The sequence below is a fragment of the Mesoplodon densirostris genome, chromosome 4 (assembly GCF_025265405.1).
Source record: "Mesoplodon densirostris isolate mMesDen1 chromosome 4, mMesDen1 primary haplotype, whole genome shotgun sequence".
NCBI lineage: Eukaryota > Metazoa > Chordata > Mammalia > Artiodactyla > Ziphiidae > Mesoplodon > Mesoplodon densirostris.
In genome coordinates, this window is record NC_082664.1 from 147,187,336 (window position 1) to 147,209,774 (window position 22,439).

The 22,439-nt window shown below is 47.2% G+C and overlaps 3 protein-coding genes across 6 annotated transcripts in view; 2 read left to right on the forward strand and 1 right to left on the reverse strand.

Moving 5' to 3' along the window:
* The window catches only part of SEMA4B (semaphorin 4B), a 38,529-nt gene extending 36,626 nt beyond the window's left edge, over positions 1–1,903 (forward strand). For both annotated transcript variants that reach the window (XM_060097392.1, XM_060097391.1), the window contains one exon: positions 262–1,903. In XM_060097392.1, coding sequence (XP_059953375.1) covers positions 262–1,001 — 740 coding nt within the window. In that variant the 3' untranslated portion in view covers positions 1,002–1,903. The remainder of the gene's footprint in view (positions 1–261) is intronic.
* A 639-nt stretch (positions 1,904–2,542) lies between these two features.
* CIB1 (calcium and integrin binding 1) lies at positions 2,543–5,726 on the reverse strand. The gene is made up of 7 exons (XM_060095322.1): positions 5,603–5,726; positions 5,424–5,458; positions 4,248–4,356; positions 3,483–3,633; positions 3,228–3,346; positions 3,052–3,140; positions 2,543–2,807 (listed from the first exon to the last, which is right to left on the reverse strand). The coding sequence occupies exons 1-7, from the start codon at positions 5,651–5,653 to the stop codon at positions 2,786–2,788; spliced, it is 576 nt and encodes a 191-aa protein (XP_059951305.1). The 5' UTR covers positions 5,654–5,726; the 3' UTR covers positions 2,543–2,785.
* A 241-nt stretch (positions 5,727–5,967) lies between these two features.
* Positions 5,968–20,470, forward strand: GDPGP1 (GDP-D-glucose phosphorylase 1). Of its 3 annotated transcripts, none has more exons than XM_060095323.1 (4): positions 5,968–6,355; positions 13,108–13,190; positions 17,937–17,993; positions 19,126–20,470. In XM_060095323.1, the coding sequence occupies exon 4, from the start codon at positions 19,135–19,137 to the stop codon at positions 20,290–20,292; it is 1,158 nt and encodes a 385-aa protein (XP_059951306.1). In that variant the 5' UTR covers positions 5,968–6,355; positions 13,108–13,190; positions 17,937–17,993; positions 19,126–19,134; the 3' UTR covers positions 20,293–20,470. The 3 variants fall into 3 exon arrangements, with proteins under 3 accessions (XP_059951306.1, XP_059951307.1, XP_059951308.1); XM_060095324.1 differs by having other exon boundaries at positions 17,952–17,993; XM_060095325.1 differs by lacking the exon at positions 13,108–13,190.
* The last annotated feature ends 1,969 nt before the right edge of the window (positions 20,471–22,439 follow it).

Sequence of the window (22,439 nt, forward strand, 5' to 3'; positions counted from 1 at the left end):
CGTCAGAGGGTGGAGGAGAGGTGGGGGTCTAGTGTGCCTAGAAGGCTCCTGCAGCCACTGCTGTGTGTAAATGCCTTTCCTCACTTCCTCACCCCTTTCGCCCTGCAAGCAGGACCCTGGCAAGTGAGACCCCCAGTCCCCGAAGTCCCCAGAGTTGCTGTTACAGCACGAGGACCATAGTGCAGAGGGAGGTGGGTGAGCCTGGGGCTACCGTGGACGCCAGCCTCCCTTTACCCGGGACTGTGCCTCCTTTGCCTGCAGGCGAGAAGCATTGTGAGCCAGTCCAGTTCCAGCCCCACACAGTGAACACCCTGGCCTGCCCCCTCCTCTCCAACTTGGCAACCCGGCTCTGGCTGCACAACGGGGTCCCCATTAATTCCTCGGCCTCCTGCCGCGTGCTGTCCACTGGGGACCTGCTGCTGGTGGGCAGCCAGCAGGAGCTGGGGGAGTTCCAGTGCTGGTCGCTGGAGGAGGGCTTCCGGCAGCTGGAGGCCAGCTACTGCCCAAAGGTGGTGGACGCAGTGGCAAACCAAGCAGACCGGAGTGGCAGCGTGCCCGTCATCATCAACACGTCTCGGGTGAGCGCGCCAGCCAGGGGCAAGGCCAGCTGGGGTGCAGACAAGTCCTACTGGACCGAGTTCCTAGTGATGTGTGCGCTGTTCGTGTTCGCCATGGTGCTCTTCATTTTATTCTTCCTCTACCGGCACCGGGGCGGCATGAAAGTCTTCCTGAAGCAGGGGGAGTGTGCCAGCGTACACCCCAAGACCCGCCCAGTCGTACTGCCACCTGAGACCAGGCCACTCAATGGCATGGGCCCCCCTAGCACCCCACTCGACCACCGAGGCTACCAGGCTCTGTCGGACAGCTCCCCAGGGCCCCGGGTCTTCACAGAGTCAGAGAAGAGGCCGCTCAGTATCCAGGACAGCTTCGTGGAGGTGTCCCCGGTGTGTCCCCGGCCCCGGGTCCGCCTGGGCTCTGAAATCCGGGACTCTGTGGTGTGAGAGCAAACTTCTAGAGGCGGCCTCCCTCTAGGGGCCAGGAGTGCTCAGAGAGGGTCGGCTGGACCTCTGCTCCTCGTGGAACACAGCCGCGGTGCCCAGCCCTCGGGACTGATGGAGCCAGCTCGCCTGCTGTCAAGCGGCAAGGCCCCTCCACCCCAGATGGCCACAGCCCCACAGGGCCTGGCTGAAGATCGGGGCCTGCCCGGGTGGGCAGAACAGTGCTCCTTATGTAAACTGAGCCCTTTGTTTCAAAACAGTTGAAAATGTGAAACGAGAGAAAACAGTGAGAGAACACAGAATGCCATGCACATGGCCGGCCCAGCCTCCGGACTGGGAGGGCTTATCCAAAGTGGTTGTCGGAGACAGAGTTGGACATCCCACACCAACTGGCCTCTTCCACCTTCCGCCTTATCCTACTGCCACAGGCTGCCCCTTCTCATGGCAGAGCCAGGGGCCAGCTCGGGCTCCAGTGGGTCCAGCCTCGCCAGCTGGCCAAGTTGTTGCAGCCATCATCCTGTCACCTCAGGGACTGGAGGGCCACGCTGGCACCACAGCCCTCACGAGGCCCTGGGCTCAGACCCACCTCCTGGACCTTTCCGGCCTGTATCAGGCTGTGGCCACATGAGAGAGACAGAGGGCAGCGTGAGCCCAGGAGAGAGTATATGACAATGTACACCTTCCCTCGGAATTCCAGGAAGACTGTTGCCTGCCTTCCTCCATCCCAGCCTGCAAACCTGTGTCCCTTTTCCCCACACTTGCCCTGGCCTCCTCTTCAAAACCAGTCCCCAGTTCACCCCTACACCTTGCAGCCTCCACTCTAAGGGATGTTGATACTGCCCAGCACAGGGTCCCTGAGTTTATGTGGGTTTTGTATTCTTTTTAATAAAATGCACTTTACTTTTTTTTTTTTTTTTTTAATAAAATCTAAAGAATTGAAATTGAATCGCGCCCCTTCCAAAAAGCAAAGGACTGTTGCTTTTTGAGGCTGGTATAGTTCTTTGAGTTCTGGGAGGTTCTAGGCCTCCTCTTTCAGGTGCTAGTGGGCCAGAGCCAGCCCAGCCTGGCCAACCACACCTCCCAGCAGAGCCAGGTTCTTAAAGTGGGGAGTTTAACCAACACACTGATGGATGGGGGAGGGGATTTGTTCACTTTACTTCAGTCCCTTTACTTTGCATCCCCAATTCAGTTCAGGGATGGGGCACAGGGGACAAGGTCTTGAGTTTTCTTGTTTTAACTTGAAAAGAATTTTTATCTTTAAAATGATCATACAGTAAAACTAACTTTTTTCTTTTAGTACACAGTTCTGCAAGTTTTAACACATGTATAAATTCATGTAACCACCACCACAATCAGGATGCAGAAGAGTTCCACCCCTCATGTTACCCTTCATACTCACACCCTCACAAGGGGTGGGTGGGAAGCGTGGGGTACAGCCTGACTTCCTGCTGTCCACTTCTTTAGGTCCTTATTCCCAGTGTGACTGAAAGCTCCTACAAGTCCACTCCTTCCTCATGTCAGCGTTTCTAGTGTCACACAAAGGCTCAAAACTTCTAAACCTTTATTATTGATTAGTAGAAACACAAACAGCGATGACAATGACAGTGAGAAAGGGGAGAAGCCTTGACGTGGAGGACCCTCCCCTGTCCCAGGCAAGGCTGCGCAGTGCCACCTCCAGGCTGGGCCAGCTTGGCTGGCCCTGGCAACACAGAGGTAGTAACCTTGGCCGTGGCTCAGCAGTGCAAAGTTTCTTCGACAGGGTGCTGGGCCACACGCTGTGGCTCCTGTCACAGGACAATCTTAAAGGAGCTGAACAAAAGAAGAGTGCATTGGGTTTTCTGCTGGCAGAGGAAGGTAGGGACTAAACCCAAACTTACCTACCTCTCCCCCAAGACCCTTTGGAATGGGCTGTGTCCCATATCTGTGAGTCCCCTCTAGAAGAAGAGCTACTCTAATACATTCAGAGGAAGCAGGAGGTTTTCTCTAACCCCAGATACCACCTCCCATAATAACGTCGCAGACTCAGTGCAGCAAATGAGCACCACAGTCATACCTGGCAAAGTCTGGTGAGCGGGAGATGACATGCTGGAATTCAGAAAGATTGATGGTCCCATCCCTATCAATGTCAGACTCTTCTAGAATCTGGGAAAGGGAAAGCTTCAGGCCAAAGCCCAACCCTTCCCTCCTGCTCTCCAGCCCGGCCCAGCCGAGCCCGGTCCCGTTGCTCACATTGTCGATGAGCTGCTTCATCTCTGAGGCACTGAGCCGTGTGTCCTCACCCTCTCCCGTGAGGCAGTTCACGAGCTGGCTCAGGTCTTCTCTGTTCAAGGTTCCGTCATCATCAAAATCTAGAAAGCAGACACAGGAAGCCAAAAAGGATGTGGTCAGGATGAGCTCCGAGCTCCTGACCCCCAGCTCCCAAGCAGTACCCCCACAAAGACCATGTTGGAACGGGTGGTGTTCCACCCGGCCCCTGGTTCTTACCGAAGATGCGGAAGGCATAGTGGGACTTGATGTCTGGGGTGGCTGTGTCACTGAATACACTGAGGAGGTCCAAGAAGTCCTCAAAGCTCAGGCTGTCTCTGGTTGGGGAAGTGGAGAAGACCCTGCAGATTCGCTCCTTGAAGGGGTTGGCCTAGGCAAGAAAGCCTTCTGTGAATGCCACAGGATGCAGCCCAAGTCACACACTCAAACCCCACTGGGAAACTGGAGGGAACAGTTCAGGCTCTCGAGGGGAGAACAATCAGTGCTTTGGGGCCAGCACGGAGCTCAGGAGGACCAACGACCCAGCTGGGGGTGGCTTCTCAGGAGTCAGAGCTTAACCCAAAGGCAGGCCTGGGAGCACAGAAGGAAGAGGAAGGCATCCTAAGCAAAGAGGACAAGATGGGCTGGTTATTTTAAAACAAAACATTTCACTGAGTACTTACTGTGTTACAAGCACTAGGCCAGGCATTTTGCATAGCAATTTTCACAGCAGCCCTATGGAGAGCAATCAGCCTCTGGAACAGGGTTTCTCAAGCTTTAATAAGGTAATTTAACTCCTCTTAAAGGATAAAACTTGTTTGAACCTCCAAGAATATGTCTGAGAATCCCAGGTTGCAAAACACCCTTCTATATAATTCCCTTGCATGATTTTGGTAAAACCCTAGCCCCCAGGAAATCAGGGCTAAAAAGGGAAAAGACTAGAATGGGGACCAGTGACCACATGATCTCAAAAGGAGTAGCAGAGGGAGGCTGGGGGGCTGGCACCTTGAGCTCTGGAAGGCTGAGGATCTGCTCCAAGGACACTCGTGCCTGCAGTGACTCCTCCACACTCCGGTGCTCCTGGGGAAGCAGCTCACAGAACCGCCTGTGGGCTCTGGCAGAAGGAGGGGAAGCTGTTGTCGTCCCTTCCTGAGTGTATTACATCCCCACTCCTTGCCTTGCTACCCATTATAAACCAGGTGAGGAGCTAAGCCCCATACACAGTATGTCTGAGTCTCAGGCATAAGCCAAGAGGAGATATATTACAAGACAGTATAGGCTGGGAGTCCATTCTTGCAATGGGTATTGACTGTGGGCCCACTGTGTCCCAGGCACTGAGCCCTGGTTCTAGACCCCCCGAGGGATAGAGAGGTCTGGGAAGGAGCCATAAGTTGGCCCTGAAGAACAAATGAAAAGAGCTGAACTGAAATCTCATTCTCATTTCATTTCAGGAACCTCCTGCTGCTCCTCAAAGCAGCTACCCTGAACTATCTACTCCTTAGGCACCATCTCATTCCCACTGGGATTACTTTTGCCCAGAGAAGCTCAGGAATCTTCTCACTCAAGTGCCCTGGCCACATAAAGCTTGCCCACGGCTAGGGAGGGGGTTCCAGTCCCAGTTCAAATCCTCCTACTCAGTCTTAGGCAAATTATCAAACTGTGTCACTGTCCCCATACCTCCGTCGTGAGGGTTAAATTAGGTAATGTAAAAAACCTCGTAGCACAGCCTGGCACACAGCAAGTGCTCAATAAGCGTTAATGGTTACTGTATTATTCAGGTAAAGGAGGAGCCAGGCTCCCCAAGGCTTCTCTGGCTTTGCCTGTAGGTAAAGCAGCCCAGAACTGCAGCAGCCCCTGCCGGACTGGAGCAACTTCGGTTATGCAGAAGCCAGTGGAGCGAAATCAAAGAGCGCCCAACTGGCTGGAAGCTGCGAGGTGACTCCACGGTGCACAGATGCGGCCGCCGGCGCCAGCGGGAAGGTCGTGCCGGGAAGAGGGCACAGCCTAGGGCCCGGGGCCCTGCACTCCAGTTCCGGCTCAGCTCCTGACCTCGGGCAGGCCCCTGCCCCTCCCTCTGGCGGGGCCTCAGTTTGCCCACCTGTAAGACAGAGCCTCCCCCGCCCCCCACGCCCGAAGTCGTCCCCAGAAGATCCCGGAGGTGAGGTTCGAGACAGCACTTACAGGAGGATCTCCTGTTTGGTCAGGAACGTCAAGTCCTGGAAGGCAAAACAAGACAGGAGGTCAGCGAGCGGCCCGGGGCCAGAGGCCGCGTCCGCCGCCCTGCCGCCGTTCGGGGACACCCCCACACCCCCAAGCGCAGGGCCGCGCGCAAACTCCCTGGGGACTGGCGTCTCACGCACCTGGTACTCGACCAGCAGCTCCTTGGACAGGCGACTGCCCGAGCCCCCCATTGCCGCGCCGCGCGTACAGCTCCACCAACTCCTCTCGGGACGCCGGCAACTTTCTCACTTCCGCCCTCGGGCCGCGTCACCGCCCAGTCCCCGCGGCAACCGCTCCTGGGGCCACCGCCCCCAGGCCCGCCCCCTCCTTAAAGTTCCCAGGCGCTCCCCGCCCGGTTCAGCCAGCTGGATCCCGGCTCTAGGCAGTTCCCGGCGAGCTGGAGGCGGGGCCCGCGGCGGGGCCGGACGCTCCAGGGCGGAGCCCAGGCCGCACGACCCCGCCTCCTGGATGGGCGGGACGGGCCGCGCCGCGTGCCTGCGTGCAGGTTGCGCATACGTTAAGGGTGCCGCGACCTCGCTATGGCCACGGCAGGATTTCAGGGGAAGGTGTGCGTGTCCGCCTCATCTGCAGTACGTGGCGGCTGGGGCGGGGTGGCTTTGTGTGGAATCCGGTAAGGGGCATTAGGGAAGTGTTTGGAGCAAGGGTAACCGAGAAACCTCGTGACTCGCTGAGTGGCCCGAGGCGGTCTGCTGCCCCTCTGCCCAGCGAGGGCTCTTCCACCCAGACGTTACCACCGGGCACCTGCCGTACGTGTTGCAACCCTCATACCACCTCTCCAGAAATAACCATAACCTTTCTGCCTACTGAGGCCGTTTAGTGACGGCCCACTGAAGCGCTGTGCATAGCTTCAGTTCTTACAACAGTTCTGCAAGGTAAGTTCCCGTTTGACAAATTTGGAAATGCAGAGGCTCAGGGGGGTTCAGTGACTTGTCTAGACTCGGTCATTTACAAAGCCGTCTCTGCAGTCCAAGGCTCTTTTCAAGAATCCGCCCTGCTGTACTCCTCATTCCAGCCTACATGCTGTCCCCTGACCCCACCCTGCGTCCAGACTGCTTGCTGGGGGAGGCAGGGATCGAAGCTGACCTGTTTGCTCTTGTCCCCTCTCAACTCCTATGACAATGCTTGACACATGGTAGGCTCTCAATATTTATTGGATGCATGCATGAATGAATTAACCTACACTGTTCCAAAAGGTGAGGATCACAAGTTACTGCTTGGAGGAGGTTGGAGGTGCGGTTAATTTTTTTTCCACATCTTTATTGGAGTATAATTGCTTTACATTGTTGTGTTAGTTGCTGCTGTATAACAAACTGAATCAGCTATATGTATACATATATCCCCATATCCCCTCCCTCTTGCGTCTCCCTCCCACCCTCCCTATCCCACTCCTCTAGGTGGTCACAAAGCACCGAGCTGATCTCCCTGTGCTATGCGGCTGCTTCCCACTGGCTATCTGTTTTACATTTGGTAGTGCATATATGTCCATGCCACTCTCTCACTTCGTCCCAGCTTACCCTTTCCCCTCCCCATGTCCTCAGGTCCATTCTCTACGTCTACGTCTTTATTCCTGTCCTGCCCTTAGGTTCTTCAGAACCATTTTTTTTTTAAGATTCTATACATATGTATCAGCATACGATACTTGTTTTTCTCTTTCTGACTTACTTCACTCTGATAAAAGACTCTAAGTCCACCCACTTCACTACAAATAACAATTTCGTTTCTTTTTATGGCTGAGTAATATTCCATTGTGTATATGTGCCCATCTTTTTTTAAAATTTATTAATTTTTTTATTTTTCGTTGCATTGGCTCCTTTATTGCTGTGCACGGGCTTTCTCTAGTGGTGGCGAGCACGGGCTACTCTTCGTTGCGGTGCGCGGCCTTCTCGTTGTGGTGGCTTCTCTTGTTGCGGAGCATGAGCTGTAGGTGCGCGGGCTTCAGTAATTGTGCCACGTGGGCTCAGTAGCTGTGGCTCGTGGGCTCTAGAGCACAGACTCAGTAGTTCTGACGCACAGGCTTAGTTGCTCTGCGGCATGTGGGATCTTCCCAGACCAGGGCATGAACCCGTGTCCCCTGCATTGGCAGGCGGACTCCTAACCATTGTGCCACCAGGGAAGCCCATGCCACATCTTCTTTATCCATTCATCTGTCAATGGACACTTAGGTTGCTTTCCATGTCGTGGCTATTGTAAGTAGTGCTGCAGTGAACATTGTGGTACATGACTCTTTTTGAATTATGGTTTTCTCAGGGTATTTGCCCAGTAGTGGGATTGCTGGGTCATATGGTAGTTCTATTTAGTTTTTTAAGGAACGTCCATACTATTCTCCATAGTGACTGTATCAGTTTACATTCCCACCAGCACTGCAAGCAAGTTCCCTTTTCTCCACACCCTCTCCAGCATTTATCGTTTGTAGATTTTTTGATGATGGCCATTCTGACCTGTGTGAGGTGATACCTCATTGTAGTTTTGATTTGCATTTCTCTAATGATTAGTGATGTTGAGCATCCTTTCATGTGTTTGCTGGCAATCTGTATATCTTCTTTGGAGAAATGTCTGTTTAGGTCTTCTGCCCATTTTTGGATTGGGTTGTTTGTTTTTTTGATATTGAGCTGCATGAACTGCTTGTATATTTTGGAGATTAATCCTTTGTCAGTTGCTTCACTTGCAAATATTTTCTCCCATTCTGAGGGTTGTCTTTTCGTCTTGTTTATGGTTTCTCTTGCTGTGCATAAGCTTTTAAGTTTCATTAGGTCTCATATGTTTATTTTTGTTTTTACTTCCATTTCTCTAGGGGGTGGGTCAAAAAGGATCTTGCTATGATTTATGTCATAGAGTGTTCTGCCTGTATTTTCCCCTAAGAGTTTTATAGTGTCTGGCCTTATATTTACATCTTTAATCTATCTTGAGTTTATTTTTGTGTATGGTGTTTGGAAGTGTTCTAATTTCATTCTTTTACATGTAGCTGTCCAGTTTTCCCAGGACCACTTATTGAAGAGGCTGTCTTTTCTCTATTGTATATTCTTGCCTGCTTTATCAAAGATAAGGTGACCATATGTGCATGAGTTTATCTCTGGGCTTTCTATCCTGTTCCATTGATCTATATTTTTGTTTTTGTGCCAGTACCATACTGTCTTGATTACTGTAGCTTTGTATTATAATCTGAAGTCAGGGACCCTGATTCCTCCAGCTCCGTTTTTCTTTCTCAAGATTGCTTTGGCTTTTCGGGGCCTTCTGTGTTTCCATACAAATTGTGAAATTTTTTGTTCTAGTTCTGTGAAAAATGCCATTGGTAGTTTGATAGGGATTGCATTGAATCTGTAGATTGCTTTGGGTAGTATAGCCATTTTCACAGTGTTGATTCTTCCAATCCAAGAACATGGTATATCTCTCCATCTGTTTGTATCATCTTTAATTTCTTTCATTAGTGTCTTATAGTTTTCTGCATACTGGTCTTTTGTCTCCTTAAGTAGGTTTATTCCTAGGTATTTTATTCTTTTTGTTGCAATGGTAAATGGGAGTGTTTCCTTAATTTCTCTTTCTGATCTTTCGTTGTTAGTGTATAGGAATGCAAGAGATTTCTGTGCATTAATTTTGTATCCTGCTACTTTAACAAATTCATTGATTAGCTCTAGTAGTTTTCTGGTAGCATCTTTAGGATTCTCTATGTAAAGTATCATGTCATCTGCAAACAGTGACAGTTTTACTTCTTCTTTTCCAGTTTGGATTCCTTTTATTTCTTTTTCTTCTCTGATTGCTGTGGCTAAAACTTCCAAAACTATGTTGAATAATAGTAGTGAGAGTGGGCAACCTTGTCTTGTTCCTGATCTTAGTGGAAATGGTTTCAGTTTTTCACCATTGAGAATGATGTTGGCTGTGGGTTTGTCATATATGGCCTTTATTATGTTGAGGTAAGTTCCCTCTGTGCCTACTTTCTGGAGAGTTTTTATCATAAATGGGTATTGAATTTTGTCAAAAGCTTTTTCTGCATCTGTTGAGATTATCATATGGTTTTTATTCTTCAGTTTATTATATGGTGTATCACATTGATTGATTTGCGTATATTGAAGAATCCTTGCATTCCTGGGATAAACCCCAGTTGATCATGGTGTATGATCCTTTTAATGTGCTGCTGGATTCTGTTTGCTAGTATTTTGTTGAGGATTTTTGCATCTGTGTTCACCAGTGTTATTGACATGTAGTTTTCTTTTTTTGTGACATCTTTGTCTGGTTTTGGTATCAGGGTGATGGTGGTCTCGTAGAATGAGTTTGGGAGTGTTCTTCCCTCTGCTATACTTTGGAAGTGTTTTAGAAGGATAGGTGTTAGCTCTTCTCTAAATGTTTGATAGAATTCACCTGTGAATCCATCAGGTCCTGCACTTTTGTTTGTTGGAAGATTTTTAATCACAGTCTCAATTTCAGTGCCTGTGATTGGTCTGTTTATATTTTCTATTTCTTCCTGGTTCACTCTTGGAAGATTGTGCTTTTCTAAGAATTTGTCCATTTCTTCCAGGTTGTCCATTTTATTGGCATATAGTTGCTTGTAGTAATCTTTCATGATCCTTTGTATTTCTGTAGTGTCAGTTGTTACTTCTCCTTTTTCATTTCTAATTCTGTTGATTTGAGTCTTCTCCCTTTTTTTCTTGATGAGTCTGGCTAATGGTTTATCAGTTTTGTTTATCTTCTCAAAGAACCAGCTTTTACTTTCATTGATCTTTGCTATCGTTTCCTTTATTTCTTTTTCCTTTATTTCTGATCTAATCTTCATGATTTCTTTCCTTCTGCTAACTTTGGATTTTTTCTTTCTTCTTTCTCTAATTGCTTTAGGTGTAAGGTTAGGTTGTTTATTTGAGATTTTTCTTGTTTCTTGAGGTATGATTGTATTGCTGTAAACTTCCCTCTTAAAACTGCTTTTGCAGTTTTAACCCATAGGTTTTGGGTTGTCATGTTTCCATTGTCATTTGCTTCTAGGTATTTTTTTATTTCCTCTGATTTCTTCAGTGATCTCTTGGTTATTTAGTATTGTTTAGCCTCCATGTGTTTGTATTTTTTACAGTTTTTTCCCTGTAATTGATATCTGGTCTCATAGCATTGTGGTCAGAAAAGATGCTTGATACGATTTCAGTTTTCTTAAATGTACCAAGGCTTGATTTGTGACCCAAGATATGATCTATCCTGGAGCATGTTCCATGAGCACTTGAGAAGAAAGTGTATTCTGTTGTTTTTGGATGGAATGTCCTATAAATATCAATTAAGTCCATCTTGTTTAATGTATCATTTAAAGCTTGTGTTTCCTTATTTATTTTCATTTTGGATGATCTGTCCATTGGTGAAAGTGGGGTGTTAAAGTCCCCTACTATTTTTGTGCTACTGTCAATTTCCCCTTTTATGACTGTTAGATTTGCCTTATGTATTGAGGTGCTCCTGTGTTGGGTGCATAAATATTTACAATTGTTATATCTTCTTCTTGGATCGATCCCTTGATCATTATGTAGTGTCATTCTTTGTCTCTTTTAATAGTCTTTATTTTAAAGTCTGTTTTGTCTAATATGAGAATTGCTACTCCAGCTTTCTTTTGGTTTCCATTTGCATGGAATATTTTTTTCCATCCCCTCACTTTCAGTCTGTATGTGTCCCTAGGTCTGAAGTGGGTCTCTTGTAGACAGCATATGTATGGGTCTTGTTTTTGTATCCATTCAGCCACTCTATGTCTTTTGGCTGGAGCATTTAATCCATTTACATTTAAGGTAATTATCGATACGTATGTTCCTATTACCATTTTCTCAATTGTTTTGCGTTTGTTATTGTAGGTCTTTTCCTTCTCTTGTGTTTCTTGCCTAGAGAAGTTCCTTTAGCATTTGTTGTAAAGCTGGATTGGTGGTGCTGAATTCTCTTAGCTTTTGCTTGTCTGTAAAGGTTTTAATTTCTCTGTCGAATCTGAATGAGATCCTTGCTGGGTAGAGTAATCTTGGTTGTAGATCTTTCCCTTTCATCACCTTAAATATGTCCTGCCACTCCCTTCTGGCTTGCAGAGTTTCTGCTGAAAGATCAGCTGTTAACTTCATGGAGATTCCCTTCTGTTATTTTTTGCTTTTCCCTTGCTGCTTTTAATGCTTTTTCTTTGTATTTAATTTTTGATAGTTTGATTAATATGTGTCTTCGCATGTTTCTCCTTGGATTTATCCTGTATGGGACTCTCTGCGCTTCCTGGACTTGATTGACTCTTTCCTTTCCCATGTTAGGGATGTTTTCAACTATAATCTCTTCAAATATTTTCTCAGTCCCTTTCTTTTTCTCTTCTTCTTCTGGGATCTCTATAATTCTAATGTTGGTGTGTTCAATGTTGTCCCAGAGGTCTCTGAGACCTCAATTCTTTTCATTCTTTTTTCTTTATCCTGCTCTGTGGTAGTTATTTCCACTATTTTATCTTCCAGGTCACTTTCTGTTCTTCTGCCTCAGTTATTCTGCTATTGATTCCTTCTAGAGAATTTTTAATTTCATTTATTGTGTTGTTCATCACTGTTTGTTCTTTAGTTCTTCTAGGTCCTTGTTAAACGTTTCTTGTATTTTCTCCATTCTATTTCCAAGATTTTGGATCATCTTTACTATCATGACTCTGAATTCTTTTTCAGGTAGAGTGCCTATGTCCTCTTCGTTTGTTAGGTCTGGTGGGTTTTTACCTTGCTCCTTCATCTGCTGCATATTTCTCTGTCTTCTCACTTTGCTTAACTTATTGTGTTTGGGTCTCCTTTTCGCAGGTTGCACGTTCGTAGTTCATATTGTTTTTGGTGTCTGCCCCCAGTGGGTAAGGTTGGTTCAGTGGGTTGTGTAGGCTTCCTGGTGGAGGGGACTGGTGCCTGTGTTCTGGTGGATGAGGTTGGATCTTGTCCTTCTGGTGAGCAGGACCATGTCCAGTTGTGTGTTTTGGGGTGTCTGTGAACTTAGTATGATTTTAGGCAGCCTCTCTGCTAATGGGTGGCGTTGTGTTCCTGTCTTGCTAGTTGTTTGGCATAGGATGTCCAGCACTGGAGCTTGCTGGTTGTTGAGTGGATCTGTGTGTTAGCGTTGAGATGGAGTTCTCTGGGAGAGCTTTCACCGATTGATATTACATGGGGCCAGGAGGTCTCTGGTGGTCTAGTGTCCTGAACTTGGCTCTCCCACCTCAGCGGCTCCGGCCTAGTAGCCAGCCGGAGCACCAAGACCCTTTCCGCCAGATGGCCAGGTACGTGGGAAGTTTCTTGCCTTTTGGGAAGTCTGAGGTCTTCTGCCAGCATTCAGTAGGTGTTCTGTAGGAGTTGTTCCACATGTAGATGTACTTTTGATGTATTTGTGGGGATGAAGGTGATCTCCATGTCTTACTCCTCCACCATCTTGAAGGTACTCTCTGATCTATGTCTGAAGCTTCCATTCTGAAGCTTTGACGGGATTTCCTTCCCTCCATTCACAGCCACGTTTCTCTGCTAGCCTGTTGTTGGCAGGAGCCAGTTCCTCACAAGCTGGTGGACTGAGGAGGTCACTTCCTCACTGCTTGTTGGCTGGAAGTCTCAATCAGTTCTTTGCCATTTGAGTCTTTCCACAAGGTACCTTACACATGGCAGGTGACTTCCATGTATACATGTCTCTGCAGGTTCTCTCCCTGATAGGCTGCTCTCGCACCAGCACTCCCTGCCGGTCGTGGAACTTCCAGAAGCTGAGGAGGCATGCTCTGAGGTTAATTATTTTTTATTGTTGTTTGTTTTCAGCTTTAATGAGGTATAATTTTTTTATATAAATTTATTTATTTATTTATTTATTTATTTATTTTTGGTTGCCTTGGGTCTTCGTTGCAGTGCGTGGGCTTCTCATTGTGGTGGCTTCTCTTGTTGCGGAGCTCGGGCTCTAGGCACGTCTGCCTCAGTAACTGTGGCTCATGGGCTCTAGAGTGCGGGCTCAGTAGTTGTGGTGCACAGGCTTAGTTGCTCCACGGCATGTGGGATCTTCCCAGACCAGGGCTCGAACCCCTGTCCCCTGCATTGGCAGGTGGATTCTTAACCACTGTGCCACCAGGGAAGTCCATAAATTATAAAATAGTTATTCTGAGTCATCCAGCAGTCCCTGGTAAGTCTGGTTAGCATATTGTCCTTCCTGTGCCCGATCAACCCTTGACACAGTGATAAAACTGAGTGGCTGATTTAAAAATAACTCGTAGTGCTATTTTTAAACAAAACAATTATTTTGTTTCTTAGTTGGATCTTTCAAAGGTTTGTTCATTGATCATTTTTTTATTAAAGTACCAACCCTTGGATTTGTGAATTCTAACTTTTTTTCGTTTTCCAAGACATTTCATTCCTGCTTGTAATATTATTTCCCTCTTCCTCTTTTCCTTGAGACATTACATAGGATGGCCACACAGGGTTTGCCTGACACAGTGGTATTTGATGTTCAATGTTTGAGACCTAAATGAGTCAGGCATGTGAAGAATACCTGGGAGAAGGGTATTTTAGGCTGAGAGAACATAAAGCACCAAGGCCCTGAGCAGGAGCAAGTTTAGGAAGAGTGAGCAGCAGAGTAGGCCAGGGGAAGAGTGGACTGGGAGGAGGTGAGAGGGGGAGGCACCGCTAAGCCTTGAGAGCCCGGAGGCCATGGTGAGGAAATCGACTTTGTTCTAGGGGCTCAAGGTCACATCCCTAGTGAATGGAAGAGCCAGAATTCAAACACCTTGTCAGCCTCCAAAACCACATCTCTCACCTTCCTGCCAGGATGATACCGACTACACAGGCTTGTTGTGAGGGTTACCTGAGTGGACTTGGAAAGCCCCCAACCCATGCCTGGCACTACATAGACATGCGAACAGTGTGCCCTTTCTCCTGGTTTTCCTATGTAGGTTCAGTCCTGTTGTGTGGTCACTATGATTTGTCACTTTCAAGTATTACTCTTTATTCCTAGGTGTTGTTTTTGCCTCCTAGTTCACTTGAATATAAATACAACCATACCCACTTTCTATTGATTCTATGACTGATATGTCTTTACTCGTATTTTTAGCCTTTTGGTATCATCTTGGCCCTAGGTCCTTGGTCCTAGCCCCTGGCTTTTAATGTTACTCCAAATTTGTATCTAACCCAGACCTTACCCTTAACCTCCAGGTTTGACTGTCTCACTGCCTACACCACTTTTCTTGGATGCCCAGGCTGCATCTCAGAGTCAATAATCAAAACTGAACTCTTGGTCTCTCCCTTCCTCTAGTCAACCTATTCTCACCCCACCTCCCCAGCATCTCCATCTCTGTAAATGTCACTGCAGTGCCTAGTTCCTGATGCCGAGTCACTCCCAGCTCTTCCTTTTCTGTCAGTCCCCCTAGTCAGCCTGTCAGCAGGCCCTGTTGTTTCAGCCTTCAAAACATGACCCGTATCCCCAAGCTCCTCTGTCTCTGTTGCCATCTGTGTTGTCCAGTCACCCTCACTGCTCACCTGGACACCAGAGTGGCCTCCAATGTGATCTCTGCTTCCCCTTGCTCCCCTACAATCCATTTTCCACACAACAGTTAGAAAAAAGTTTATAAAATACCAGATGATCCTTATACTTAGAACCTGCCAGTGATTTCTTACTCTGTTTAGAATAAAATCCAAGTTCCTGACCATGATGCATAAGGCCCTGCAGCTAATCTGGCCCCTGCCTTCCTCTCCAGCCTCATGTGGGGGCCCCCTCCCCTGGTCAGCCATACCTCAGTAACACTACCTCCTTTCTGTTCCTTGAACAGGCCAGCCACCTGCCCTGCGAGACTTATGGCCTTGGACTTACAATTTCCTTTGCTTAGAGTACACTTTCCTCAGCTCTTCATTGTAGGCCTCTTCTCATCCTTCCTGTCTTAGTTCAGCTGTCATTTCAGAGGGCCCTGCCCCGCCCTCTCGTGGAAGTGGGATGCCCTGATCCCACCTCTTAGTCACCCTCTGTTGTATCACTTGTTTATTTCCCACAAAATGCTATCACCACGGGTAGTTAACATTTTCCTTTTGCTTATCATCTGACGCCACCCCAGGATGTAAGCTCCGTAGGGATATGTGTGGACTTTGTTCTCTTTATTTGCTACCATTTCCCCATTGCCTCATACACAGCAGTTACTTCATAAATACTTGGGTTTTGTGGCTCAGCTGAACGTGGAGCAGGGTGCACAGAAGAGGTGGCCCCAGAGTGTCAACAGTGGGGATGATGTAGGCATTGATTCTGAATGAATGAATGAATGAATGAGTGAATGAGAGAGTAAGTGAATACTTAGGTTTAGCTCATCAAATTGTTGGATTTCTTGAATCTATTTTGAGACTCACTTAAATTTTTTCAAGTTGTGGTAAAAAATACATAACATGAAATTTACCATCTTGACATTTAAAAGTTGTGATTAAAAAACACGTAGCAGGGGCTTCCCTGGTGGCGCAGTGGTTGAGAGTCCCCCTGCTGATGCAGGGGACACGGGTTCGTGCCCCGGTCTGGGAAGATCCCACATGCCGCGGAGCGGCTGGGCCCGTGAGCCACGGCCGCTGGGCCTGCGCGTCCGGAACCTGTGCTCCGCAGTGGGAGAGGCCACAACAGTGAGAGATCCGCGTACCGCAAAAAAAAAAAAACCACATAGCAGGGCTTCCCTGGTAGCGCAGTGGTTGAGAATCTGCCTGCCAATGCAGGGGACACGGGTTCGAGCCCTGGTCTGGGAAGGTCCCACATGCCGCAGAGCAACTAGGCCCATGAGCCACAACTACTGAGCCTGCGCGTCCGGAGCCTGTGCTCCACAACAAGAGAGGCCCTGATAGTGAGAGGCCCGTGCACCACGATGAAGAGTGGCCCCCACTGGCTGCAACTAGAGAAAGCCCTCGCACAGAAAACAAAGACCCAACACAGCCCAAAATAAATAAATAAAATTTAAAAAACATTCCTCCATAAAAATACCACTAAGCTTTAAAAAAATAAAAATAAATTAAAAATACGTAGCATAGGGACTTCCCTGGTGGCGCAGTGGTTAAGAATCCGCCTGCCAATGCAGGGGACATGGGTTTGATCCCTGGTCTGGGAAGATCCCACATGCTGCGGAGCAACTAAGCCCATGCACCACAACTACTGAGGCTGTGATCTAGAGCCCGTGAGCCACAACTACTGAAGCCCGTGTGCCACAACTACTGAAGCCTGCTCGCCTAGAGTCCATGCTCGTCAACAAGAGAAGCCATTGCAGTGAGAAGCTCGCACACCACAATGAAGAGTAGCCCCCGCCCACCGCAACTAGAAAAAGCCCATGAGCAGCAACAAAGACCCAACGCAGCCTAATATAAATAAATAAATAAATAAACTTATTTTTAAAAAAATATGGCAGTCTTTAAAAGTTAAAAAATAAAAAAGCACATAGCATAAAATTTAACACCTTAACCATTTCTGAGTGTATAGTTCAGTAGTGTTAAATATATTCACATTGTTTGGTAGCCAATCTCCAGACCTCTTTTCTTCTTGCAAAACTGAAACTCTATGCCCATTAAACAACAAATAATTCCTCATTTTCTCCTCCCCCCAGCCCTTGGGAACCACCATTCTACTTTCTGTCTCTATGAATTTGAGCACTTTATGTCCCTTATATAAGTGGACTCATACAATATTTGTCCTTTGGTGACTGGCTTATTTCACTTAGCATAATGTCCTGATGGTCCATCCGTGTTGTAACATATGTCAGCATTTAGTGCTTTTTAAGGCTGAATAACATTCCATTGTCTGTATATACTGCATCTTGTTTATCCATTTATCTATCGATGGATACTTAAGTTGCTTCCACCTTTTGGCTATTGTGAATAATGCTGCTATGAAAATGGGTGTACAGATATCTCTTTTTGAGACCCTGCTTTTGGTTCTTTTGGATATATACCCAGAAGTGGGATTGCTGGATCATATGGTAATTCTATTTTTAATTTTTTGAGGAGCTGCTGTACTGTTTTCCATAGCAGCTGCATCACTTTACATTCCCACCAGCAGTGCACAAGGGTTCCAATTTCTCCATATCCTTGCCAACACATGTTATTTTCTGTTTTTGATAGTAGCCATCCTAAAGGATGTAAAGTGGTATCTTACTGTGATTTTGATTTGCATTTCCCTAATTAGTGATGTTGAGCATCTTTTCATGTGCTTGTTGGGCATTTGTGTATCTTTGGAGAAATGTCTTAGGCTCACTTTCAATAGAATAATTAAAGATTTTATGTTTTATTGTCAATATTATGCTTAGCTCGAGTTAAAAAAATTTTTTTATTGTGGTAAAAAATGCGTAAGATTTACCACCTTAACCATTTCTAAGTGTGCAATTCAGTAGTGTTAAGTATATTCCCATTGTTGTGCCGCCAGTCTCTAGAACTTTTTCATCTTACAAAACTGAAACTCTATACTCATTAAACTCAGCTTGACTTTTAATATGTTGTTTTGTATGTTCTTTGTTTTTTCTGTTTTACTAATATGAAGTTTCTGGACCAGCAGAGCTGAGGGTACCCAAACTTGTACTGAGGCAACTCTACTGAGGTAAGCTTCATTCTGAAGTCCCATCTGGGCCAACAGCAGGTCGTCTCCCTGACACTTCTGGGTCCACAGGGCTCCAGGGGCCCAGTGGGAGATGAAGACAGGCACCTATATTTCTGCCTTAAAGGATTGGCCTAGGGCGCTTATGATGGGCCATCCTCACCCAAATGGTTCTATGCATGGCCATTTGGAATCACTACACAACAGTGGAAAAGCTGTTCCCACAGAGGAGTGGTCAGCTTTGAAACCTTGGCCATTCTCATGCACTGGAACACTGGTGCAGTTTTCTGGAGGGCAGTTTGACAGACTATGTATCAAAAGCCTGAGCTGTGAGCCTACTCTGACCAGTGGTCTACTAAGATTTTATTTTAAAGGAAAATAAAAACATCTGCAAAGATAGATACACAGGATGTTCATCACAACGTTGTATATAATAGTATGAAATTGGCAGCAACCTAAATGTACAACAGTTAAAGATTTGTTAAAAAATTAAGATCTAAAAAAAAAAAAAAAAAAAAATTAAGATCTGGGACTTCCCTGTGGTCCAGTGGTTAAGACTCCGCACTCCCAATGCAGGGGGCACGGGTTTGATCCCTGGTCGGGGAACTAAGATCCCACATGCCACATGGCACGGGCAAAAAAAAAAAAGTCAAGATCCATCTACATATGAAAATGAAGCTAAATGTAAATTGTGATTTTTCCCTGGGCACTGGAATAAGGGTTGTAATTTATCTTTATTTTTTTAATCCATGAAGAAAGTTTACTCAATATATATAATTTTTAGAAAGAGAAAGAATTTGATTTATATTTTTAATTCAGTAAAAACGTATGCTAATCTGCAGGTGATAATTATGAGTGATTTCTTTGTTTTCAAAATATTTTACCAGAGGCATATATTACTTTTATAATCAGAGCAAAAAGTAAAGGTTATTTGAAAATAAAAATAGGAGAGTTCCCTGGTGGCCTAGTGGTTAGAATTTGGGGCTTTCACGGCCGTGGCCCAGGTTCAGCCCCTGGTCAGTGAACTGATATCCCGCCAGCTGCATGGCACGGCCAAATAAATAAATAAATAATAAAAATGAAATCTTTGGAAATGGTATAGCATCATATATTTTTCACCTTATGATTGTTTCAGGTCAGCCCCATGGCTGTTCCACATGGTTCAAGTGAAGCTTCCTATTTGCTACCTCCAAACAGTGAGGACTGGGGACGGCACGGCATTCCTGACTTTGTCTATGGGCAGAGGGAACTCGTGCCAGAAGGGATTCAGTGGCCAAGGAGCGGACCCAGCCTTCTGGACACACTGCCACTGTCTCGCTTTGACTCTGCCCTCTGCTTGGCCTGGAGGCAGCGGATGGAGCTGGGGCTGTTCCGCTACTGTCTGGGGGACCTGCAGACCCAAACCCTTCCTGGTGCCGTGGGTTTTGTGGCTCAGCTGAATGTGGAGCGAGGTGTGCAAAGAAGGAGCCCCCAGAACATCAGGAGCGTGAGGCAGGCGTTTGACCCTGAACAGTTTAACTTCAACCAGATCCGGCCAGGAGAAGTCCTCTTCCGCTTGCACCGGGACCCCGATCTCCCCAGTGCTCTCCAGCAAGACGACATCCTCGTGGTGATCAACGTCAGCCCCTTGGAGTGGGGCCACGTGCTGCTGGTGCCCGAGCCCGCCCGAGGGCTCCCCCAGCGCCTGCTGCCAGGGGCACTGCAGGCCGGGGTTGAAGCTGTGCTGCTGAGCTCACACCCAGGCTTCCGAGTTGGCTTCAACAGCCTGGGCGGCCTGGCCTCAGTGAACCACCTCCACCTGCATGGCTATTACCTGGCCCACAGACTGCCCGTGGAGGGGGCCCCAAGCGAACCCCTGGATCCTGGGGGCCGTCTGCATCTGCTCCAGGCCCTCCCAGCTCCTGGCTTCCTCTTTTACACAAGCGGGCCAGGGCCCGACTTGGAAGCCTTGATAAGCAGGGTATGTCGGGCCACTGACTATCTGGCTGACCACGAGATTGCACATAACTTGTTTGTGACCCGGGGCGCTCCACCTGGAAAGACATCATCTTCCTCAGCCCTCACGGGGGTCCGAGTAATTCTTTGGGCCCGGAAGTCCAGCTTTGGGATAAAGGAAGGCGAGGCCTTCAATGTTGCCCTCTGTGAGCTGGCTGGGCACCTCCCTGTCAAAACATCCCAGGACTTCAGCAGCCTGACAGAGGCGGTGGCTCTGGCCATCATCCGAGACTGTCTGCTGCCCCCAGACCAGGCAGAAAAGGTGCAGGCAGCACTGGTGGCCTTGATAGCCAAGGAAGAACAGTAATCCTTCCAGAAGTATTTATTTTGTAACCGATCTAAGTCTCTTTCCAGAAATCTGTCCATCATGATCATGTGGGCACTTTCATGAATGCCTTCTCACCTGTCTCAGCCTAAGGGGAGGGATAAAGAACTGGTAAGTGGTCTCTTTAAGGAGGAGGATACCTTGGAATAAATCGAATGAATGAGCCCTCATGGATGTATCTGCTGCTTTTCACCTTTCTTCTTAGATAAGCCCCAGGGATGTCAAACCTATTGTTAAGAAGGGAGTGTGTGCAAGAGTTAATTAACACACTCCTGACTTGTATATGCCAACTTTTCTCTTCCTTTCTTATCAAATCGTAGCAAAGTGATAGTTTATCACTTCCCCTGTTCTTGCCTCTCTGCCTGTTCTCCCTTTGCCCACCACTGAGTTGTATTTCTTCATCCTGCCCCTACATATGTCCCCTCCATCCATATGCCCTATTTATAGCATTCTTCGCCTACCTGGCCACCTTGAATTTTCCTTCAGCCCCAAAGCTGAGCTGAGTGTTCTTCACATACATCATTTCATGTGAAAACAAGGTATCCTCACAACTTGAAAGTTGCAGGTCCTCCTCTTAATACTCCCATTTAACAGACGAAGATATGGAGGCTGACAGAGGTTTAGTAATTTGTCCAAGGTCAGATGGCTCAAAAGTAGTGGAGTCAGGACTGCAACACAGGCAGTCAGACACCTGAAGCTGAGCTGGGGCTGTGCCCGTGTGACTGCCACGTTAATAAAGTCTCATTGAGATGAAGCAGAATATGCATCACAACCCATTTCATAAGAAAATCAGTTTAACATTTAAATTCCTATAAACAGTTTTTGGTCACCCTCATGTTTTGGGCACATTGCAGTAATTTCAGCTTAATGCCTCTTTGTGCAAGCCTTTGCAAATATGGGCTCCAATAACATCACTTTATTTTGCTCGCTCACTCTCTGAAGGGAGTGCAGATGACCATTAGAGCAAAGTGGACTTTGTGTGTCGAAGGTGATGAGTCCAAATACCAGGATTTCCCCAGTTTTTCCTTAGGATTAATGTTCAGAGGAAAGCCTTCTCTGGCCCCAAATAAGTTTTTCCACAAAAAGTAAAAGTCAAATAGGTTTTCTTTATGGTAGTACTTCTTAGCCATGAATACTTTGTGAATCGTCAAGAAGGGGATTTATGGGCTTCCCTGGTGGCGCAGTGGTTGAGAGTCCGCCTGCCGATGCAGCGGACGCGGGTTCGTGCCCCGGTCCGGGAAGATCGCACGTGCCGTGGAGCGGCTGGGCCCGTGCGCCATGGCCGCTGAGCCTGCGCGTCCGGAACCTGTGCTCCGCAACAGGAGAGGCCACAACAGTGAGAGGCCCGCGTACCGCAAAAAAAAAAGGGGGGGGCGGCATTTATGGAAGCTTTTTCTGAGCTTGAACATGGAACACTTAGGAGACCCTTTGTATCCAGAGCCCTGGGCTTTGAGCACAGTAGGTAAGTAAGAAGGGACAATCCAGCTCAGGGCCTCCCCACCGCTTTGCTTGCTTTTTGTTTGTTTGTTTTCTTTTTTGATGGAGGGTCTCTTGTACTAAGGGGTTTTGGACTTGATCTAATGGGAAACCTTGAAGAGTTTTAAATTGGGGAGTAACAAATATGCATTTTAGGGCGAATACTTAAGCTGCAGTGGATGGATGGATGGATGAAGGAAGGAAAAATAGAATAAGGGAATCCAATTAAGAGGCTGCTTAATGGTGGCAATTCAGGCAAGAAATGGTGGTTCAGGTACTAGAACAGTGCCTGGAACGTTAAATATTTGTCGAAAGAGTGAGAAAAGTATGCGTCTGAAAAGCAAGGGACTCCAAAGCATTTCAAGGAGGGGGTAATAGAGTATCATACACTGAAGGGAGGTCAAGAAGTCTATGAATCGGAAAATGTACATGTCTTTTTAGAGGAGCGAAATTTTTTAAGTGTCCTTTAGATTTAAGCACATGGGATAATCTTAAAGTGACAAATTGGGCGGAGTTTGGTGGAGGTGGCAATCAGAGGTAAAGCGGATGGACATCAGGAAAAGATGGCGACAGTAAAGGAGCAGTCTGATGAGCACCTCCAGGGCACGTGTGATAATCACGGCCGTCCCTCCCAAGTGCTGGGACTGCTCTAG